This window comes from Lycium ferocissimum, chromosome 3 (genome assembly GCF_029784015.1).
Source record: "Lycium ferocissimum isolate CSIRO_LF1 chromosome 3, AGI_CSIRO_Lferr_CH_V1, whole genome shotgun sequence".
Taxonomy (NCBI): Eukaryota; Viridiplantae; Streptophyta; class Magnoliopsida; order Solanales; family Solanaceae; genus Lycium; species Lycium ferocissimum.
This window is the reverse complement of record NC_081344.1, coordinates 7,538,857-7,562,243: the sequence shown is the minus strand read 5'-3', so window position 1 is coordinate 7,562,243 and position 23,387 is coordinate 7,538,857. Positions and strand designations below refer to the sequence as shown.

Sequence of the window (23,387 nt, the reverse complement as noted above, 5' to 3'; positions counted from 1 at the left end):
GCTAAATTGGGAGAAGTTCCACTTTATGGTGAAGGAAGGGATAGTCCTTGGTCATAAAATCTCTGAAAAGGGAATAGAGGTCGATCAAGCGAAGATAGATGTGATTGCAAAACTTCCTCCACCCGTCTTCGGTCGGGGTGTCAAGGAAGTTTCTTAGGACATCTTTGCTTGTGTTCGATTCTACGGTATGATTCATCAAGGACTTAATACACATAAACAATAATAACTATGCTTCCAATCCAAACAACTATTCTATTTAAGCTCAACTTATGGATCAACCTTTATAATCTAAAAGAGGATTACCTTATACATTAACATACAGTATAAATGAATTTTTACATAATTTATCTTGCTGTAAAAGATTACTTATCTTATTTTTCAAGTTACTATTTTCACAGAATTATGAGTAGTTACCATTAATTATTTAATTTCACATTGTTTTTCAGTCTGACCTAATAATATAAACATTTTTTCACAATCCTAATAATGTAAGGAATTTGTTAAGTTGACCTATAGTAACAGGTCAGTTTTCACATCAATCCTAATATGGTAACTTGAAAATAGAGTAATAAGCTAGTTAAATTACACATGATGTAAACATTCTTTACATTACCGTGTATATAACTCAAACTTTTTAACAAAACTCATCTTTATGGAACAATTAATTAATGGGATTTTTCCATATTTGGCCCGTAGGCTGAAATTAATTACGGGCGCTAGTCAAAATACGGAGCATATATATTGATTATGTATATTACATGTATATTACATGCATATTTTGTGTATACAGTATGTATATTATATATTGATAATTAAGATACAAAATCTATACATTTATTGATTATTATTCTTTTGAGGGGTCCAAAAATATAATTTTCCCTTAATTTAATTCCTTGGCTTTGAAACTAGGAAAGTCTAACCAGGGAGGATAGTAAGTTAATTACCAAGTAGAGCAACAGTTCCTTGTGTATCAACACCAACAGGCATGAAACGAGAAAGAACTAATGACAGAGAATCATTGTGGATAGGAATGAAATTCTCTACTTCTGTTAAGTAGTTGTCCTTGCTATCCCTTCTGCCAATTTTCATTTCAATGTGTGGCCCTCCTAACTGCGTGTCAAATAATTAAATAGAGTAAATTAACCAAACTTACTTTAATTTATAAGAAAAAATGAAGGGACAGAAGTTGAGACAAGGCTATTCTATACATTTGACTAAGCTTTCAAAATATGGTTAGTTTAAAAATACTTCTTCAAAAACTTTTTTTTTTCTTTTTGAGAATAACGTGTGTTCTATTTGACTAATCAATTTGAAAAATACGTTTTACTATTAAAGTAGCAATTTATGCTTGACCAAGGTTCCAAAAGTGTTTCTAGGGAAAAACTATTTTTTCCAACTTTTGCTACTATTCAAAAATACTTATTTTTTAGAAAAAAATTAACCAAACATCTCGACTTTTTAAAATAAGTTTTTGGCATAAACGTTTTTTAGCATGGCGGAAAAAAACTAGAAAACTAAAACCATGACAACACCAAAGAACAACAATATCAGCACAAGAAACAGTAATTGGTAGGGTGTTTTAATTGGTTGACATTCATTCTCAAGGGATCTTTGATGGTTCTATATACTTGAAATTTCTCAAAAAGTTCCTTTGAGATGTCACCTGATATATATTATGTCCCTTTGTTGTGTTAATAGACATATTGATGCATCGCGACTTAGTTAAAGTGCTAAAATGAAAAAAAGGGACAAGTTTAGGAGGCCACATATGCATTAAGCCAATAATTAAAGTAAATTAAACAAACTCATTTTAAATTATAAGAAAAAATGAAGGGACAAAAATAAAAAATGTTATATGTTTGAAAAAACATTTAAAAAGGTTAAAAAATAAACGAAAAAGTGAACAAAAAAGGTTTGGAATATATATACATTTTCAATATTAAAAAAAAGGAGGAGGAAAAGTCAGTAGGAAAAAGAACAACGAAGAAACATAAGATTTTTTAAGTTAAAAACATTTATTTAAAAAAAAAAAAAAGTCAACAAACAAAAAGTTTTTTGCAATAAATAAAGTATAAAAATTAAAGAACAAGTTGTATCTCTATGACAAAAAGAAAACAAAAAATATCAGAAAAGAAGATGTTGGGACATTCTTAAAAACATGTGTCATATACCTGGAATCAAAGTTCCTTTGAGATGTCTTCTCTGATTTATGTCCCTTTGTTGTGTCCAACTGATGCATTGCATCAACTGCAACAACAAATTAGTTCAAACTTTATATTGGCATGTGCTCTTTGACGTGCCAAAATATCGGCGAACCTATAATATAAGTTCTAATGAGGACATCATTTTTGGCTTATTATACGGCGACATACCCAATCAAATATGTGCATAGTTAAAACATCTCTATGTGCATTTACTACATCAAGTGATCTTTGACTTTCCTCTTGTGTAGCTACAGCATAAGCCTTATTTACTGTGATATCAAAATTTTTCAAAATTTATATTGGCATAGCTTTCATTTCCCATGAAATTGTATCAATCTCTGAGCTTTAAATATCTTATGGTGCTTGGACTCATATAATATAAGAATCATATCTAATTCATCCCAATCATTTTGTTTGCTTATTACATGGAAATATGGGTGAATACATCGATGGGTGAACATTTATACTTTCCTTGTCTATCTTTACATTTGATTAAAAAAACATCATATATTTGATCTATAAAACTTATATATATAATTATTAAATACTTGTGTTGCTAAACAAAATAAAAGGACACATTTGTTTTGCCAAAAGTTACTTCTTATATTGCTATAATGTGCTTTCATTCAATCCAATAGAAAAATCGCAAGTATCAATCTTGTTGAACTTTAAGATGATCTGTATAATGCTTGGACTCATCACAACATGACGGTAAAGGGACAATCACATCTAATTCATCCCAAAGTATTTTCATCTAGTAATAACTTGTAACTAAGCCATTTCCTTGCTTTAGATTCACTATATCTGTCCAGATATGATAGATCCTAGTAAGATTAGATCTATAAAATCTTTCCCTAAATTCATCCTAAATTTTCTTAGCATTTGCAGCATAGACAATACTAGGAATCAATTCATTTGAAACTGTACTTCCTATCCATGACAACACAATCGCATTGCATTTCTCCCATAATTCTTCTAAATCTCCCTTGTAACTGCTTTTGACACAGGTTCCAGTCACAAATCCAAGTTTTCCTTTACCTCTTAAGGAAAGTTTCATGGATCTACTCCACAAAGTATAATTCTCTGGACCAGTAAGCTTTGTTGGGATCAATAATAAACCTGGATCATTTGAAGCTTGCGTATAAAGTGGATGATGATGATCGATTGTAACTGTAGTTGTTTCTTCTCCCATTTTACTTCTTTTAATCTCTCAATTATCTTCTCCAATGGAGTTTTGATTTGCGCAGTAATGGATCGTATGATCACTTCTCTAATACCATGTGAAATTATCAAAGATAAGCCATGATCAAAGTTTCAAACTCGATCATGGATATTGAAAGTTGAGAGGAAACGAGAGAGTAGAGAAGATATTTCTTATTCAATTGATTCGGTTACAATGTGCTCAATCAAATGAGATACTTATAGATTCAATGTGCCAGCTGTCTAACTAATCATTACACTCAACAATTCTAACAACCTCATCATGATAGTTATAACTAACTCTAACAACCATTTCCCGCGTGATATACACTCATATAAAAGATATACAGTCGAATATACAAACTATTTCAACCAGTTTGTGTGTGACATTAGGGAACAACGAGAAACGATACCATCTATCCAAATATTATATTCATCAAAACAATACAATACAACATAATACAATACAATACAATATAATACAATACAATACAATACAATACAATACAATACAATACAATACAATACAAGACAGTATAATATGCATGATACGATACGATGCGATATAGAGAAATCATCCAAACAAGCTACCGGTACACTTTATTTTAATAATGTTGACATACCCAACAAGATAAAAGTACTTCTAATTAAAGCACTAATTATCACTTGTTGACATGGCTACAAACCTTTCTTATCTCCCCTTGATCACCAGTTAGCGGACTATTTTCTGACAAAATGATCAAAGCTTTACCAAACTGAGCATGAAAATTGGCATTATCAGCAGCAAATTTTTCCACAAAAGGATAAGTAGTTGGATCAGAAACTAACTGTTGATCCACAATTAACAGCCCTTTGTTGCTTAAAATATTCTTGTAGTACAAATTGTCCCACACCATTGGAGTTTCTCGGTCGTTTCTAGCAAACTCCATTACATTCGGGTCGGGTTGTGGATCTGGGCATCGGGTTTTAAGGTAATTGGCATAGTCAGGGTCCAAGGTTGGATCAACTGTTGGGTAAAGTCTGTGTACAATGTTTACACAATGAACTCTTCCTACTGAGTGTGCACCTATATATAGCATAAATATATAATTAACAACTATGCCTTAGTCTAAAAAGATTACTTATCTTATTTTTCAAGTTACTAGTTTCACAAATTATGAGTAGTTACCATTAATTATTTAATTTCACATTGTTTTTCAATGTGACTAATAATATAAACATTTTACCACTACTCGTGTCTAGGAGTTAAATTCTTTAATTACAAAACCATTTACATAATCAGGTCATTTAAGAGGTACATGTAAATTTTCATGATAAATACTAGTTGTTAATTTGGTAAAAATGATGCTAACATTAACTTATATATTACATGTTAAACTACACCGATGGTATAGAATAATTTTATACTTAGTATATATAACTTAAACCTTTTCAAAAAAAAAAAGTTCTTGTTTTGGACTGAAAATGTAAGAAATTTGTTAAGTTAACCAATACTAACAGGTCATTTTTCATATCAATCCTAATATGGCAACTTTAAAATAGAATAATAAGCTAGTTAGATTACATATAATATAAAAATTCTTTACGTTTTATTGTGTATATAAACTCAAAACTCTTTAACAGAAACTTATCTTTTATCGAACTATTATTTTAATTCCTAGTGTGTGCAACTAGGAAAGTCTAATTAGGGAGAATAGTTTATCAAGTAGAGCAACTGTTCCTTGAGCATCAACACCAACAGACTTGAAACGAGAAAGAACTAATGACATAGAATCATTGTGGTTAGGGATGAAATTCTCAACTTCTGCTAAGTAGCTGTCTTTGCTGTCCCTCCTGCCAGTTTTCATTTCAATGTGTGGTCCTCCTAACTGCGTGTCAAAAAATTAAAAGAGTAAATCAGACTTTAATTTATAAGAAAAAATGAAGAGACCGAGAAATTGACACAAGGCTAGCCTTTTTGTCCGAGCTTTCAAAATATATTTATTTTTAAAAGTATTTTTTGTCTGAGCTAGGTACTTTTCAGAAAAATACGTACTTTTAGAGAATAACAGTTTATGCTTGACTATCAATTCGAAAAACATTTTTGCTAATGTTGAAACATTAATTTGTGTTTGACCAAGGTTTCAAAATGCTTTTAGGAAAAAATTGTTTTTTTCATCTTCTGAAAAACGGCTTCACTATTACTCGAAAATATTTAATTTTTTCTAAAGGTTTGATCAAACATCTCCACTTTATAAAATAATTTTTTTTTTCATAAATATAAACATTATTAGCTTTGAAAAAGCTTGGCCAGCATAATGTAACGCACCATGACAACACCATCCCTAGCAGAAAGAACAACAATATCAGCACAAGAAACAGTGTTGGGACACTCATTCTCAAGGGCCTCTTTGATAGTCTCTATATACTTGAAATTTCTCATCCCAAAATTCCTCTGAGATGTCTTCTCTGATTTTTGTTCCTTTGTTGTGTCCAACAGTATTGATGCATCACATGACTGCAACAACAAAATTAGTTCAAATTTTATATTGGCCTGTGCACTTCATGACGTGCCAAAATATCAAGGCCAGACCTTCAGCTGAACTTATTATTTTGCTTAATACTCCCTCTGTCCAAATAGATATGGTACAATTGAAATTTCGAGATTCAAACTTCTCAATTTTGACCTTGAATTTGGACATAGAAGCTTGTAAGTTTTTTGAAATAAAATTTATATATTTGGAACTACGTAAAAAGTACTAAATCATAATTATTAACAACTTAAAATATTTAAAAGACATATAAAGAAATCTTATCAAACAAAAATTTGGTTAATTTTTGAAATTCCAACTGTGCCACATAATTTGGAATGAAGGGAGTACCCTAAATATATACATATACGTGCATGTTCCCTTGTCCTAAAAGAAAACTATCAAGAACCCAGTAAACAAAAATAATACTAATGATCCAGAACTCATAAACTAAAAATCATGATTCTGCGCGCCTCTACATGGTATATTAATGGGCATATATATCTTATTAGGACCCTCATTAAATTTTTCAGTGGATTGTATGCGTATATATTACCTTAACCATGCAATCATGGAAGATATTTCTGATCCAAGAAGCTGCAGTATTTTCATGCTTGTGGTACAACTTGATGACTTGTTCTTTGATGATTTCTTCAGCTGTTGGGCAACTCTCTGAGTAGTAATTTAACTGGAGATCACTTTTTGCTGCAACTAATATATATATCAGCAGTTAGCTCCACTACTAAAAAATCTCTGATTTATCCTTTGAATGTCGGTGGGAAAAACCTAAATAGTAGTGTTTTTACACGAAAAAAATTTAGGAATTTTCTAGCATTTCAATAGGAACCTGTTTCCGACCATGCGTTTTTCCTGCGAGCTGATATTCGTTGGGAATGAGGCGAGAAAATCATGTTTTATAGCCCAAATTTCTTACTGAATGTCGGTGGGGAAAACCTCTGTTTCTAGTGGTGCACATAGATGCATACATGATACTGTACTAATAGAGATATTGTTCTTTAATTATCACGAGAAAAATAAAAGGAGGAATGGAACATTTTTACAGAAGACCAGATAAAAGAGAATATGAATCTTGAAGTTACAGTTACAGTAAAATTGACCTAAAGTCTTAGGCCCGTTTGGACATAGATTTTTTCCCCTTTCTCAAAAAATATTTTCAAAACATTAATTTTTGGTTAGATTAAAATGAATTTTTTTGGTTAGCTTTTAAAGATAAATTTTTGAACCAGTTTTTCAAGTGATTTTTTTTTCTACTCACAAAATTTCAACTTTTTTTTTTTTTTTTACTTCAAGTGATACATGTCCAAATCCAACTTCAACATACAAATATTATTTTTCAACTCTAATTTCAAATAATACTTTATTCAAATATTTTCCATTCACATCCAAACGCCTACCCGATGGATTAGTTGATATACGCGCAAACCATCAGGAAAAAACAGCGTATACTAATATTTAAAATCTCGAAGCATGCACTCAACTCAAAGACGGTATTTTAATACTTATTGGAGTACATAGTAGACAAATTCAGATTTTCAAAGCATAGTTAATAAGAGTCATTTCATAAAATAAATACTTAATTAATGCTCTTTTAAGGAGATCTAGTGTATGCAAAATGCAAATGTACAAGTAAAAGGAAACGGAAGTCGTATGAACTCATAACACAGATTCGTCAAAGAAAAAATAGATAAATGGTATTAAGTAATGAAAAGTTAGACGTTAATATAAAGTGAGAAGTACCATAATGAATGTTGAGGAGTAATGCTAATATTAGACAGATGAATGTTGAGAAGTGGCTGAAATGTTGGTTGTTGGTGGCCATATCTTCGGTCTAGTGAAGTGCTCTCTTCTTCTTAATATCACTATCATTATATAGTAAAGTTTCTATAACTGTATTGGAAGAAGGACCTAAATGCTGGGCCCGCACTTTTTTTGTGCGCAAAAGGGCTATTTTCAACCCGTTTTTAATTATTATTTTTTTGTTCATTTGTTGTTTATTTATTAACCTAAGCATTACTATTGTGTGAATATGGACAAAAAAAAATTTACGCACTTTTTTTGTGCGCAAAAGGGCTGTTTTCAGCCCCTTTTTTCATTTTTTTTTATTTGTTTAGTTGTTGTTAATTTGTTAATTGTTTATTAGTTGCTTATTTAGTATTTGGTAATTGTTAGATTAGTTATTTCAATTGTTAGACTAGCTAACAATTTATTTAGTTTTTGTTAAGCCAATTGTTTATTTGTTAATAATTTGTTAATTATTTGATTAGTTAGTTTCGCTTTATTTAATAATTATATGCTAATTAATTTTTTATTATTTGATTAGTTAGTTAATTGTTTATTTATTAATTATATGCTAATTGTTTGCTAGCTAATTGTTAATTTTTTTATTTGTTAATTATTAATCTTTATATCTTTAATTGTTAATTTATTTATTTGCTAATTAGAAATTGAAAATCCTTAGTTTAGGATTCAATCCTTTGTATAATATCTCGGTAAAAGGTTACATAACTAATACTACGTATTAGAGATTAATTAAAAAAATAATGATTAATTTAAAATGCGTAAAAAATATACCACTTTAATCCTTACTTCATGTATTAACGATTAATTTAAAATGCCTAAAATAGATAGGACACCATCATGGAGCGGGACTCTTCGACAACAAGAGAGGTACTTTATCTAATTGAGCATAGGTCCCAAGATGTATGGGATGCACCGATATCCTACTAAGTAGAGTGGTTACCGTTTGGGGAGCCGCATGGGATATTATAGAGGTTATTACCCCACATCCCCGTGTCATAGATATACTACGTCGAGGCGGTAAACGCTTGTGCACGATGAGACTCTAGTGACGGCCATGACGAGTGCGGGCGACCGGAGACCCATACATTTCATCTCCGCATCGGCGAGGGCTACCCACCCAGACGTCGAGGTGATTTATGGTTTCAGACACGACGGTTGCATTTGTATAGAGTTGTTTTATCGCCGTGAGTTGGCTAGGCTCACTGGTTTCGATTTGGTAGGATATGCGTGGACGGAGTCGGTTGTTGCGGTCCTCCCTCCATGCTCACTTGCGCCTCGTAGATCTGCAGGGTCCGATTGACGAGGCGACGCCTCAGGCTGATGTTGACCGACGTGCTCGCTTATATCTTCTCATCATATTCGGGGGCATCATGTTCCCGAACACGTCGGGTGCGGATATGAGCATTAGGTATCTGCTCTTTATTCTCCAGACCAACCGGGATGTTATAGTGGGGCGCCGGTCCCGGCTTACATGTTAGGATTTTCGAGCCTATGGGCGAGATTTGATTAGTATTTAGCCCCTCTTCTTCGGTAATATATTTAAGTGTGTGTAATAAAATATAAATATATTTTTTCGAAACGATGACTAATAAATAATTTTTTTGATGACTATGATTATGTGTGGACTAGGCCGAGACCTTTTTCATATCCGCTCACCCTCCCGATGACTATTCGCCGAGGATATGTCATATGCGCGGAGATGGTCGCGAGGCCGTACTCGTAGCGTGGAGAACCATGTCATTCTCCCGTTTAGGGGATTCAGACCGCATGATGGCGCCTGAGGTAAGTTTTTTTTATTTAACATTAGTTTGTTATTTTTGTTAGTCTTTTATTGTTAACTAGTTGAATTCCTTTTATAGGCTTTCATATGGACGCCGTATAATCGATTTTAGGTCACCGCCGCGTTTTGTAGGGCGTGACAATATCGGACCGCACGGTGTCCATTGATCCATATAAACATCGTTGAGCATCACGCACCCGATCGCGTATTACGGTAGTTTGGGCATGCCGTAACAATACACGTTGGGAGCACACCCACTACACCGTGGACGGGCATTCGATCGACAACGGCATGGAGGCGCAAGCAGAAGTCGATGCATGGAACACGAGGATGACGACTCTAGCGGCGGTCGGATATGATACTCCGGTCCATGAGTACATGATGTGGTACATGCATATCACTCGCTCCTTGATTGCCAACCCCTCGACGCCACGTCTTGATGGCCGAGGATATGCATCACTCTCAGGAGCGTATGAGGCACTGGTAAGTTTCTTCAATCGTCGTTGTTACGCCCTATTTTGAACGGGTCCAATATAGTTTGCAACTTCACGGTTCTTCTAACTGGTTTTAAAAGGGTTAGAGTCGCCACCTAATTTTTAAGGAAAAATAGGAAACCTATATGTATTTGTGTGTCTACTCCATTTTTAGTCCACGAAACCATGCATCGACGAGATTCTAGATAAGGGTTTTATTTACCCGCAGGGGGAAGGTATTAAGCATCCCCGCAGCCTATCCGAAGATAAACGTAGACTTCAGTTTAACCGAACACTAGCGGGGATTATCTATCCGTTTATCATTATTATTACCGTTTTCAAAATGTTATGACTTCATGAAAAGCTACACTAGGTGATAACATACTAAGTATCCTTAGTATAAACATATATTTATATCAAGTATCAAATATTCATAAGGAATGTATAGTAAAAAGGAATATATAAAAGAGTATAAAGAGAATGTACCTCATAAGTATAAAAGTATATCTGTTAGTACAAAGAGTGCATATATATGTTAGTGTAAAGAATGTGTAACTATATTAAGAATATAAAAAAAATGTGAGACTATGTAAAAATAAATATATCAAGGATATAAAGAATGTGCGTTTATGTTGTTGCTTATGTATATTCCTGTGTATGTATGTTAAACATGTAAAGAACATAGTCTCGGTAAGTGTAAAAGAGTGTACGTCAAACCTAAAATGTATAAAGAATTGTATAACTAGGTATATTAATGCATAAAGTATGTAAAAATAATTTACGAATATTCATTTGTAAAGATTTTATATAACGAAATTATTGAAAAGTGGGTTTATTTGACTTGTTTCTACCGTTTTAGTTAAAAAGAGTGCTTGTTTAATGAATATCCTATCAAAAGAATAAGGAACAAAATAATTGTAAAAGGTATTGGTAAAAAAAATAAGTATAAGGAATTGTGGATAAAAAATGAGTGAAAATGTGTAATTTCTAAAGAATAAAAGATTTGTAAATGGCCTTAATATTTGCCTAGCGTCAAAAATGTGAATTTAACTTAATTAAAATATGTATTAGTGTATACGAAACAATATCATGTAAGTTGCATTAAGAGGCGAGAATATAAAATAAGGATGGACTAGTATTTTGCCTAAACGTCAAAAGTGTGAATTTATTTAACAAAGTATTGTGTAGATAATTTAATCTAGTTATGAAATATTTTAAGTTTGCCTAAAGCGAATGACGATTTTAAGTTTAACAAACTAGACCGAGTAAATAAATATATCAACCCATCATTCCAAAAAATAAAGTTTCACTATACTATGAGATGTTTTGCAAGCTATAAAAAAAAATGCGGAAGGTAAATACAAACAAAGGATTCGATGAAATCTTCGGATTCCTTCCGTGTGTCGTCAAAAGTGGGATGTTTTATATCGTATAAACACGAGTAAAAGTTTTACTTAGTAGTGAATAAATAGCTATCGAATGAATTAAAGAAATAATGAATAAACTTAAAATAAAAACCCGTCGTATACGGAAGCCTCAAATGGAAATTTCTTCATCGGCCAAGAGTGTAGTATTTGTAATATGAAAGAAAAATATTTAAAGAAGTTTGAAGATCAAAAATAAGAGATTCTATAAAACTTTTAAAAGGTGATTTTTAATGGTTCAAATTGAAGTTGCGATACGACATAAAGTGACAGTACGATTCATTTAAGCTTTAAAAAAACGATTTGACATAAAATTTATTAAACTTGAAAAAAGGGAGATAAAACTTGATTTTGACCCTAGAATTCTGCTAAGTATACACGGTGTAAGAATGTATATGTATATGATATATATAAAAAATATAAGAATAAAAAAATGAAAATATATGTAAATGTAAAAATAATGTATAGACAATGTAGAAAAAAAAATATAAAGAACAAAATGTGTAAAAATAATAAAATAAAAATGAGCATGTAATGTGATGATATTGATAAAAAAGGTAAAAGAAAATGTTTATAAGTGTATGAAAAATATTTAGAGGGGAGTAAAAAAAAAATGTATGCAAATTTAAATAAAAAGTAGAGAAAAATGTATGAAGAAAATGGAGAGACAATGTATGAATAAATATAAACAAAATGCATGAACAAATATAAAGACAAATGCATGAATAAATGTAAAGATAAATGCATGAATAAATATAAATTAGGACAATGCATGAATAAATGTAAAGATAAATGCATGATTAAATATAAAGACAATGTATGTAATGTATATAAAAATATAAAGGCTATGCATATAATGACTGTAAAGACAAGGTATATAAAAGCGTAAAGACAATGTATGAAAAAAAAAAAAGAGAAAAAAAATAAAATAAAAGAGAGGAGGAAGATGTTAGTCTTGCTAGTCTTCCTATGAAAAGAAAATATGAAGAGTGTAGAGAGAAGAAAAATATATGTTTTCAAAGTGTGAAGTGGTGTTTTCTAAGGGGAAGTCCTCCCTTAACAGTGTGTTGCAAACCACTTTTTATCCAAACCACACAAGAGATTTTATGGCTTACAAAACTATGTTTTAAACCATGCGCCTAAATCTTTATCCGTGTTTAAAAAAATTAATGGCTCCGGACTTTTTTCTGCACCGATGGACTTTTTAAAAATATAGTTAAATAATAATGTAAGTATAAAATATAAATATTAATGTATAAATATAAAAATGTTTTGCTATAAAATTAAGAAACAATTATTAATTGCACAAAAATGGTAGTATTCGACGTACGTGTGCAAAAATAATGATTCTTGAAAAAATGACAATAAATTGATAAAACTGCGCTAAAATGACAATTATCAATAAATCATCGAAAAAATGTAAAAATGTAAAAAAATGTATTTCGCGCATCTTTAACGAATCAAATGGCCCCCAAAACGTTAATTTTAAGCTGTGATGTCGAGCCAAAATTAGGTGTCGACTGCCTTATTATGTATTACTTTACGAATTTATTCAATTTTTAAAATTTGCAAATATATCAAGCTACGGATGACTTTGATGATACGCCATGAGAGCATTCCCTTACGGAAGTCCACCAACCCCGGATAGCGGCATATGCGCAAAGACGGATAATTTATCTTATCGACACCTTATTTTGACACAAGTGCACGTGCTGGCATCGTGTCAACGAGGATGTACTTGCAGGGTGTTCCCGAGGGTGGTACAAATGGATACAGAGGGTGGGCGGGTCGATAGAGGTGGTGGCCGGCGCAGGTGGTTGGCAGAGGTCTAGTAGATGAGCCCGACGATTTAGCCCGTCGAGCTCTTCGGCTATAGATACCCCTTCTTCTTCGTGCCGCCGACTTTCACGAGACACGGATATACGCCGCAGATGTTCCCACATTATGATCCTTGGTCATTATTTCCACAAAGCCGTTGGTGATCTATATATATGGGAGCGAGAGACGAGACTTGATATTATTTTCGATGACTACTTTCTTGGTTCTACGGCCGGCCTACGACAGTTTTGCATCTCCCGCTGCGAGCCGCTCAGAGCCCTCTCACATGCCCGAGCCCGTCGACACACATGTTTGTTTTTTTGAAAAATAATGTATTAATTATTTTATTAATCTAAACTAAATTATTTACATGTATTATAGGTTCATTTTTTTTTTTGTGGACCCGTCTCCTTTGTTGTATTGACGAAAGTCCACCTCCGGTTCGCCCTCCGGTAGCTGGAGACCGTTGAAGAGCCAGCTAAGGAGCCCTTTGACCAGCCATCTCAGGAGGCCATCGACACACAGGTTTATTTTTTTACAAAGAAATAATTTATTAAATAATTGTTTATATGTTATTTCATGTTTAGTTTATGATAAATCTAAATTAAATTGTTTATATGTTATTTCAGGTTCATTCTTCTCCCCCGTGGTCCAAGCCTCGCTCCGATCGAGTCATCTCCCGAGGCATCTACCGAGGCTACCGAGGTGAGACCGTCGCCGTCTCCCACGGAAGCATATTTTCACCTAGGGGTCAAGAAGGAAGAAAGGATGATCATGCCATAAATCATCCTGTCATTAAGAGGAGGAGAGAGGATCTTGATGATAGTAGGGTGGTGGGGTTAGGAGGACCCTTAGGCCTTAGGAGATTGTATATTTATAAATAAAATGTACATTTTATGTTAATATTATATATATTTTTAGGTATTATTTTTTTAATGATAATTAGTTATTTTAGTATTTATTGTTGATTAATAATAACTCGTGCGACGTCCTATATTAATTAGAACCCTATAACGACGATCTAAATGTATATGTATAAAAAGTTTTCAAACTTACTTCGGAGCACTTTACAACCTCTAAAACGACGATCTAAATGTATATGTCTACTTGATGTAATGAGTCGATATTATTGTACACGAAAAAAAATATTAAGTTCTATATAAAATATTTATATTCCGGTGTTTTGAAATGTCACTAATTTTCGGTCAAAGTATGGAAAAAAGCTTAATTTTGAGTTTGATTTCCAAAGAATGAATGTTGGGGTTGGGGGGGAAAGGCGCTTCATGCACAGAATCTGTACGTGAAAGGACTAAAGTGTAAATGTACACTTTGGTCCTTTTATGCGCATAATTTGTGCGTAAAGCCTATTTAGGTTCTTTTTTTTTTTAATGGTTAGTTTGGTTCCAAAAATTTATTTTTGGGTTAGAAAAGTCTTGGGCTCTATTATCCACTATTGGTTAGTGGAAGGATCAAAAGGCCACATATTTTGCGGAGGCACGTAGATTCAGGATTTAAATTTTATAGTTTAATTTCTAAGGTTTTTAGTACTGAATTCATTACATTTTAAAAGTTCTGAATTCATAACTAATTTGTTAGTATAATTTTAATGAATTTGTACATATAAATTTATACTCCGCATAAAAATATAACATTGGACCCGCCCCTGATATTTTGACGTTTTGGCTATATATATATATATATACACCCACACGTATTGCCCCAGCAAAAGCAAATAAGTGTGCCTTACTGTGATGTTTTGGTCTTATTCACATGCTTTACTTTCATTTTAAGAGGTCCAACAAGATATTTTTCATATTCATAATTCAAACCCGAAATCTTTATTTAAGGATGGAAAAAATCCATCCTGTGCGCCATAACTTTTATTGGTTGGTATTCACATCATATTATTTTTACAAGCTACTAGCTAATGGTAAACCGTTGGAATATTAGGTGCAGAGATAATTAGAATGGAATGTCACTTCTAAAACTTATTTTCTTATTTTCACTAGTGAGTCATTTTCTTGATTTTTAAGGAATTTATTTTCTACATATTTTAAAATACTGTTATCAACCAAATATGAGAAAACTGAAAAATATTTTCCTCCATACAAAACACACCCTAATTAGTTAATTATTTTCAAACAAAGATGAAAAGTAAATAAACTTTGTAGGCCGTCAACATGCATTTTTCACACCCTTTGCTTTCTCTTTGTCCTCTCCACATGCTGTCGTTGTTATTATTCTATATTAACTAGTGATTGGAAAAAAGTAATGTTGGAAAGAGAATGCTAGTTGCTCCTTATTGGTAGAAAAAATACACGAAAAAATTAAAGAAGTATTATTACACACTTCATACCACTTTAAATAAAATATTTGGTAGGAAACTTTGGAGGGAAATTTAGAAAAAAGTTGTCTGTTATGACTATCTTAACAGACATATTAAAAGTATCCTAATTAAATACATGTCTTTTGCCTTCAAAATGTGCACCGGAACCATATTTGCTAAGAGTTCGAACGTGTTCTTCTTGTCAAATGTATATTCACAATATATCCTTGTGGAAATTCTACTTTTTGTTGAACTTATTTTGTTAGGCTTTATAAATCATGAAGGAATTCTGTCATAGAAAAGCTTGAATATGCTAGCTAGACGGCGAGTACTATTTTTGGTTAATAGTTGAAGCGATAAGTGTTTATTTTATTTTAAAAAATGGAAGAGGCCCAAAAATGCCCTTTGCTATCCGAAAAGGTTTAAAAATACCTTTTATCCACCTATTTTGGCTCACTTATACCCTTAATACTAACAACTCTATCTTTAAAAATTTTTATTTTTATTACGTGGAGCCTCTCTATTGGTCGAAATTAAGACCCATCCCACCAAATCTTTTCCCTTCGCCCCGACCCAACGACCCATGACCCAATTCTCAATTGAAAAAAAAACCATCAAGAGACGCCACGTAGTAAAAATAAAAATAAAAAATAAAAAAGATAGGATTGTTAGTTTTAAGAAAATAAGTGAGCCAAGATATATGGAGAAAGGGCGTTTTTAGAAAAACAGGTGGATCGATTATGACCCAAAATCCATTACAAATCAGAATTTGTGACGAAGTTGTGATAGAATAGTCCGTCAAAAATTTGATATTTTCTTGTAGTAAGAGGTCGAAGGGGTCAGGGGTGTGGTTGACCTCAACGATTAGGTTGTTATTTTACTGAAAGGTTGATAAAAAGAAAACAGAGCCCAACAACAAGGTGTGTTATTTCAGATGGAATCCAAGCCTTTAAAATTTAAATGTACACGTGGCATGCATTTGGATATGCATTGAACAATACTAGAGGATTCCTTATACTGAAGGGGATCTCAATAATCTCATCCCAAACAAATTGAAACGGAGGGAGTATCACTTTTGACTTGCAAAAAAAAATTTGGCCAAACAAACTATTATGCGACAAGTTGTTTAAAGTTAGATGAAGGTTTTTATTCCATAATCGTTTAAAGATAAGATCTTTCCCTTGATTTATGCGAATGACAAGAAACGTATGTAATGTCAATAAGAAAGTCAGTACCCAGTACTCCCTCCGCTTCAAAGTATTTATCGTCTTTATTAAAAATATTTGTCTCAAAATATTTATCGTTTTGTTTATCCAAGATAAAAATAAGTAGGTTTTTTCAATTTTACCCTTGTATTAATTACATTAATGGCTTATTTTGTGAGTTCATATACCAACATTTAAGAGGTTTCATCATTAATGGAGTAAATATTTATTGAAGAGAGAGAACATGATAAAATAGTCAAAATACTACCCTTATAAATGCTTTCTTCATGGGCGTGTAAATGAAAAATGCGATAAATATTTTGAGACGGATGAAGTAATTTTTATGCGAAGATCAAGAGACATGCTTAATGTTGATAAGAAAGTTAATATCTCAAGAAGATTTTTAACTTCACAAAAATAAATAATGATATTAGACAATTGAAAAGAAAAGAAAACTAATTGTATAAAATTAACAAAACACCACCCGTTCCCCAATTCATAGCACAACTCATCACTAACCCACCCTATTCTTCTTCCATGGATTAATGACAGAGCAAGATAGTCACAATCCTTCACCGGAAATACGAGATAGGAATGGTCGAACTGCTGAAGCACAGTAGCATGGATTTTAAATCTATGTGTCAAATCAAACCCATAAATTAAATCTGTATACAAAGAAACAAAGAAGAAGAAGAAGAAGAAATGTTGTGAAGGGCCGAAACCCCTTCTATATTTGGATAGCTTAGTTTTTTTTTTCTTTTTCTTTTGGGTATGATTTTTGAATTTGAGTCTTGCAGATTTTAAAATCTGAGATCAATCAAGCTCCTTGTGCTGAAGGAGATAGAAAGAAGCTCAGAAGTGGGTTTAGTGGAAAAGTGGGTTAGGGAGTTTAATTTATCATTGTTTTGAATTTTTACCAAATCCAGCAATAATCATTGTGTCAAGATGCATCTACAAGTAGACCGAAGGAGGATTTAAGGAAGGAGAAGAAATTTGGAGTTGGGTTCGCTGGAGGGCTGAAGTCAAATCGGGCAGCAAAATAGGAGAGAAGTGTAGGAATGGAGAACGTGGGTTTGGTTGGGCGGGGGGTGTGAAGAAGAAGGTGGGTTTAATTAATTTTTTAGTTTAATTTTGATGAATTTATTTTAAAATAATAATTAAATGACGTGGATCAATCAAAGAACGAGTGGTGCAATAACATCCAGGTTTCAACTGGTCTGGGTAAAGTAAGGTTGATTTTAATTCACCTATAAATTATTTACGGGATATATAATTACAGGTTAAGTTTAGTTGCTAAAGTGAATTTTGCGATCAAGTTTAGAAAGGAGATGATGTCTTTTCTCAAAAATAAATAAATAATGTTGTTGATAAAACAACATCTGTACGGACGAAGACTATACGCCTTTTCTAAATTGGTAAAAGACATTGCTATTTTGGGATTGGAACATTATATAGAGTTGTTATCATAATTAGTATTTCCATGCGGAATCGTATTGCCCTTCTTTTCATTCTCTTTTGTCATTATCAAGAACTTATAGAAAGTATCATTATCTTCATTTATTCTTTGTGGTAAACGTTGAACTAATCTATAAAACTTATCACAATTATCATGAATTGTGTAGATTTGTATTGCAAAAACAGACAAAAGGTTGGTCTATTTTTAAACCAAAATACTCGGGTACAAATTTATTTATATCAGATATTTACACAAAGTCCATGAATATAGATATATGTTTGATATATATAACACAATTAGAGGCGGACCTAAGATTTCAATTTAAGGGTTCTGAATTTTAGAGTGACGACGTCAAGTAGTAATAACTGGGTTCTAAATTTAATGTTTGTACATATTTAATTAATTTTCTAACACGACGCAATATTTAAGTGAAAATTTAGTTGATTGAAGCCATATCATGCATTTCTCTAGCTCTGCCCCTGAATACAATGCATTTTCACTTTAAAGTTAAGTTGAAAAGAATATTTAGTAATTATATTTTGTTTGGACATATAAATACAGCTGAAAATTTGCGAATGAAAAATTGATAAAACTTGAGAATTCCTAGTTTGATTTAATATGTTTAATGATTGAGATCGTCATAATGAGAGCCGAATTTCTGATAATTTGATTTAATTTGTTTATGGTTAGAGGTTCGGAATGATATATATACACACCTACAGCTGTGTTTAACTATAATTGTTTGCTCTGATTTCTGACCTATAAGTGGTCCACAAAGGAAGCAATAGCCCCATCAATTTATTGTGCAAATTAATCTTTAGCTTATACATTTCTCTCTCTTGTTTTTTTTTTTTTTTTTTGGGCAAATTTTAAGAAGGAAACTTGAGATCTTTCAACAACTCGAATAGAAACCTCTTACACGAAAAGCGTTGCTATTATTCTCGACAATGTTATATATAAAGAATTTAATATGCAGTAATAGTGGAACTAATTAATTCGCATTCTTATATTTAGGTTGACTTGTAAGGAGAAAGTACATGGACTTGGTGATCTTATCCTTTAATTTTACAAGCTTGTGCTAGCTTTACTAATTAACTAATGAAATTGTCCGCGCTTCGCGTGATCAGATAGGAAATTAGTGAACTTATAAAATAATATTTTTTTGATTAGTCAAGATAAAAGGTACATGGTTATTACTATAACCCCTCTCCTATAATCCCGTAATCCAATCATCTTTATTGTTATCCAACTCAAAATGGGGGGAAATATTTATTCCTATAGAAATACAAAAGGTAAGTTAATCATTGAACTAATTTGATTGAGAATTATTAAATGGTTAATTTACGATTAAATTGTCAATAGGATACTGTCATGATCTCTTTCCGTTTTTTATTTTGTTTTTTAATTTTTATCGACTTTTAGTTATACATGTGTTAACTATAATTGTTTGCTCTGATTTCTGACCTATAATTGGTCCACAAAGGAAGCAATAGCCCCATCAAATTATTGAGCAAATTAATCTTTAGCTTATACATTCTCTCTCTCTCTTTTTTTTTTGGGAAATTTTAAGAAGGAAACTTGAGATCTTTCAACAACTCGAATAGAGACCTCTTACACGAAAAACGTTGCTATTATTCTCGACAATGTTATATATAAAGAATTTAATATGCAGTAATATTGGAACTAATTAATTCGCATGCTTATATTTAGCTTGGCTGGTAAGGAGAAAGTACATGGATATGGTGATCTCATCCTTTAATTTTACAAGCTTGTACTAGCTTTACTAACTAACTAGTGAAATTGTCAACGAAATTAGTGAACTTATAAAGTAATATTTTTTTGATTAGTCAAGATAAAAGAAGTTACTTGGGTATTACTATAACCCCGCTCCTATAATCCCATAATCCAATCATCTCTATTGTTATCCAACTCAAAAGGGGGGAAAATATTTATTCCTAAAAAATCACAAAAGGTAAAGTAAGTTAAGCAAGCTCAATATCTTTAGATCGGTTTTGCATAGTGTATAAAAACATGTTAAAATGCATAAAAAGAAAATTACCACACGTATTGCACATATATTCAACATTAAAGTTTAACATTGAATCCAATAAATGGCCAGCTTTAGATATTCCGTATTCATAGTAGAAGTTACGTTTGGATGAATACAGAAAAAAAATTACATTTGGATGAATACATAAAAGCTCCGAACGTCAAAAATACTTATAAGAAAAGTCAAAAACAAAATCAAGTATCTTTCTGATAACTAACATAATATTCTTCTTCGAAAGATGATTAAAATGACAGCTTTTAATTTCTGCCAATATTTTAAAAAGAATAATAATAAGAGCCACCGCTGATACTTGAAGACATTACTATCATCTCACAATCAAGTGTACGTGAAAATATATGAAAATGGCATGTCAAGTTGCCAACATAAGACTTCTCACCACATAGGCCGAGGCACATACAAAGTAATATTCTGCTTCACTAAGCAAAAGGAGCAATATAACATACATATGATCATTTTTCGTTCTCCTATTATAAATTTTTATCAATTACTTCAAGAATATTGATAACTTTCGTAGGGCAAGTAAATCCATGAATTTGACCAAACTCATTGAAAAGCACGAAGAAGGATACCATGAATTGTAGTTGTGGTCTCGTAACTCCCTGCTATATGAAAGCACTTCAAAATTGATTTCAACCTCCACTATCTTGCAATCTTTCTTTAACCTTAAAGATTATTAGAGGCGAATGACGCTTATAATATCGAGTTCGCTTGAACATAGCTTTTTAAACGCGGTGTATAAATTTACGTGTAAAAAATGATCAAAATTATAATAATTAGTAAATATGAACCCATAATTTTTAAAACATAATAAGTTAAATATTAAGAACCTTAAAGATTAGTTTCATAATTTAAATTTTTGATCCTTTGTCTCTGATGATCGATCATGTACCTGCACCAAAAGGTAAGTTATGAATGATGTCATTTAACTAAAATATTTTCTGCAGCTAATAATTTACCGATAATGAAGCGTACAACCAACAAATGAACCCATAATTTTTAAAACACAATAAGTTAAATATTAAGAACCTTAAAGATTAAATTCATAATTTAAATTTTTGATCCTTTATCTCTGATGATCGATCGTGTCCCTGCACCAAAAGGTAAGTTATGAATGATGTCATTTAACTAAAATATTTTCTGAAGCTAATACTTTACCGATAATGAAGCGTACAACCAACAAATTCATCCGATCAAATTGGAAATACTATTTATATACCGACACAACAAAGTGCAAAATCTCATAATCATTTCCACATTCAAGGATATATTGAAGGTGTTACTTAATGGGACCGTGTCCGGCCGTTACTTTCATTGTTATTACTATTATGGTATATGTTGGCATTCGTTCTATTTCAATCAAATGTTACCTCATCTTAATTAGTCACCCATTGTAACTCTTAAAAGCCTTCCCATGTATTTAAGAGTGTCTTTTGGGAATTTTTTTTTATTTAGCACACAAATATTATAAATGAGAGAAAATAAAAAATAAAGAGAAAAAAGATAGTTCCTTTGGCTAATTAAGAGAGATGTCACGTCACATTTCCCATTCCCAACTTAAATGTTGCTAAAATCCTAATATTAATATTGAGCATGATCCATGCTGGTAGACACTTCCTTCGTTTTCAATTATCCTTTTACCATATGTTTTTCCTTTTATTAATTATGCATATCTTCGATTCGAAGATTGCAGTTAATTCTAACTTCTAAAAATTGGTGGTGGACGGCTTTTTCCATCATAAAAAAATAAAAAAAATAATAGAAGCATCAATGTATATCACAAGACTATAATGCACGAGTAGCCATATGCCTAAATAATTCCCATAACTGATCTCATCAAATAAAACTGTTCACTCTTCATCTTCCACAATAATTGCTATTCTTTAATTATAAAAATATCAATTTATGGACATTTTATGGCATCAAATCTTTTTCATTGTCCAAATATTTACTCTGTGATTTTTTTGGCTCTATGGCGTATTCTCTCTAATCTATATGCATGGAATGGTTCAATGACGCAACGTATGTGGATTCTTTCATTTTCAAGGAAAAATTTCACAAATAACATTGCAATACATTATCTTAATTCTAAAGTTATTGACTTTCTTTTGGACTCTGTTTCTATTTTTTTTTATTTCTTGAACTTAATATTGTTATTTTAATACATGGCTGTGATTTTTTTTTTTTTTTTTTTTTTTTGGGGTGCGGATTGAAATAGGTGAGTAACGAGTTCATGGATGCAATATTCCCCTATTTTGTGTTTTGGTGATTTGAAGATACTATTATTTTTGGCTGATTATTATGATTTTTATTTGTGTTATTCTCTTCTTTTTTATATTTTGATCTATAATGGGTATGAACTTTCTTGAATCAAAAACAGGTTTTTCCATGTACTTAGTTTTTTTTATCCCAATTGTTGTTTTTTTCTTTTTTAAACAATTTGTACTTCTCATTCTTGTTAGGTATTTTTATAGATTGTTTAAGCATGCTTTTGTTGTAGGTAATGTTGCTAAGGTTGGAAAATATATATCAACAATAATAAGTGAAGATTTTATTTTACAACTAGCTTTACCAAATAATTTTTACATCTTTTCACTAAAAAGAGATTCGCAAATGATAAATTTCTCAATTATCAATAGGACTCTCAATGGAATTGAAGCTTGAAAATTTCATTCTATTTTGAATTCTCTCTACTTTTTTGATGACATTTTTTTTATAATTTTTTTTTTTACGATAATTGGATGTTGCATTCATAGGAGAATTTTTTAAACGAAATGATTTTTTTTTTTAAAAGTAGTTTCAATGATTTTGAAAATGGAAAAGAGTAACTTTGGAGTGGAGTTGTTAGTTATAAAGAATGTGATGTTCTTGTGAAAGAAGAAGAAGAAGAAGAAGAAGAAGAAGAAGAATAAAAGGTAAATACTCTGTCTTAAAATGAATGGGCGAGGAAGGGGGAAGGGAAAAAGTAACACCCCTTTGGTCGTTTACACTTTTCATTATTCCCAAAACACCCCTTTTTGTCCCAAAATTTTTTTAAGCTATTAAAAACCCCGGGGATTCGGATTTTTTTGACAGTTTTAGTCCTCTTTTCATGCGAGGACG

At 31.7% G+C, this 23,387-nt stretch overlaps 1 protein-coding gene across 2 annotated transcripts in view; it reads right to left on the bottom strand.

The window, feature by feature from the left end:
- Positions 1 to 3,945: 3,945 nt before the first annotated feature.
- The window catches only part of LOC132050893 (peroxidase 21-like), a 40,879-nt gene continuing 21,437 nt past the window's right edge, over positions 3,946 to 23,387 (bottom strand). The window contains exons 1-5 of one of the 2 annotated variants that reach the window (XM_059442234.1): positions 7,673 to 7,837; positions 6,471 to 6,619; positions 5,713 to 5,901; positions 5,110 to 5,272; positions 3,946 to 4,473 (exon numbers count right to left, since the gene is read on the bottom strand). In XM_059442234.1, the coding sequence (XP_059298217.1) occupies positions 4,067 to 4,473; positions 5,110 to 5,272; positions 5,713 to 5,901; positions 6,471 to 6,619; positions 7,673 to 7,754 (990 nt within the window). In that variant the 5' untranslated portion in view covers positions 7,755 to 7,837 and the 3' untranslated portion in view covers positions 3,946 to 4,066. Of the gene's footprint in view, positions 4,474 to 5,109; positions 5,273 to 5,712; positions 5,902 to 6,470; positions 6,620 to 7,672; positions 7,838 to 23,387 lie in introns of those variants that run through there. The other variant, XM_059442233.1, reaches the window with a different exon arrangement.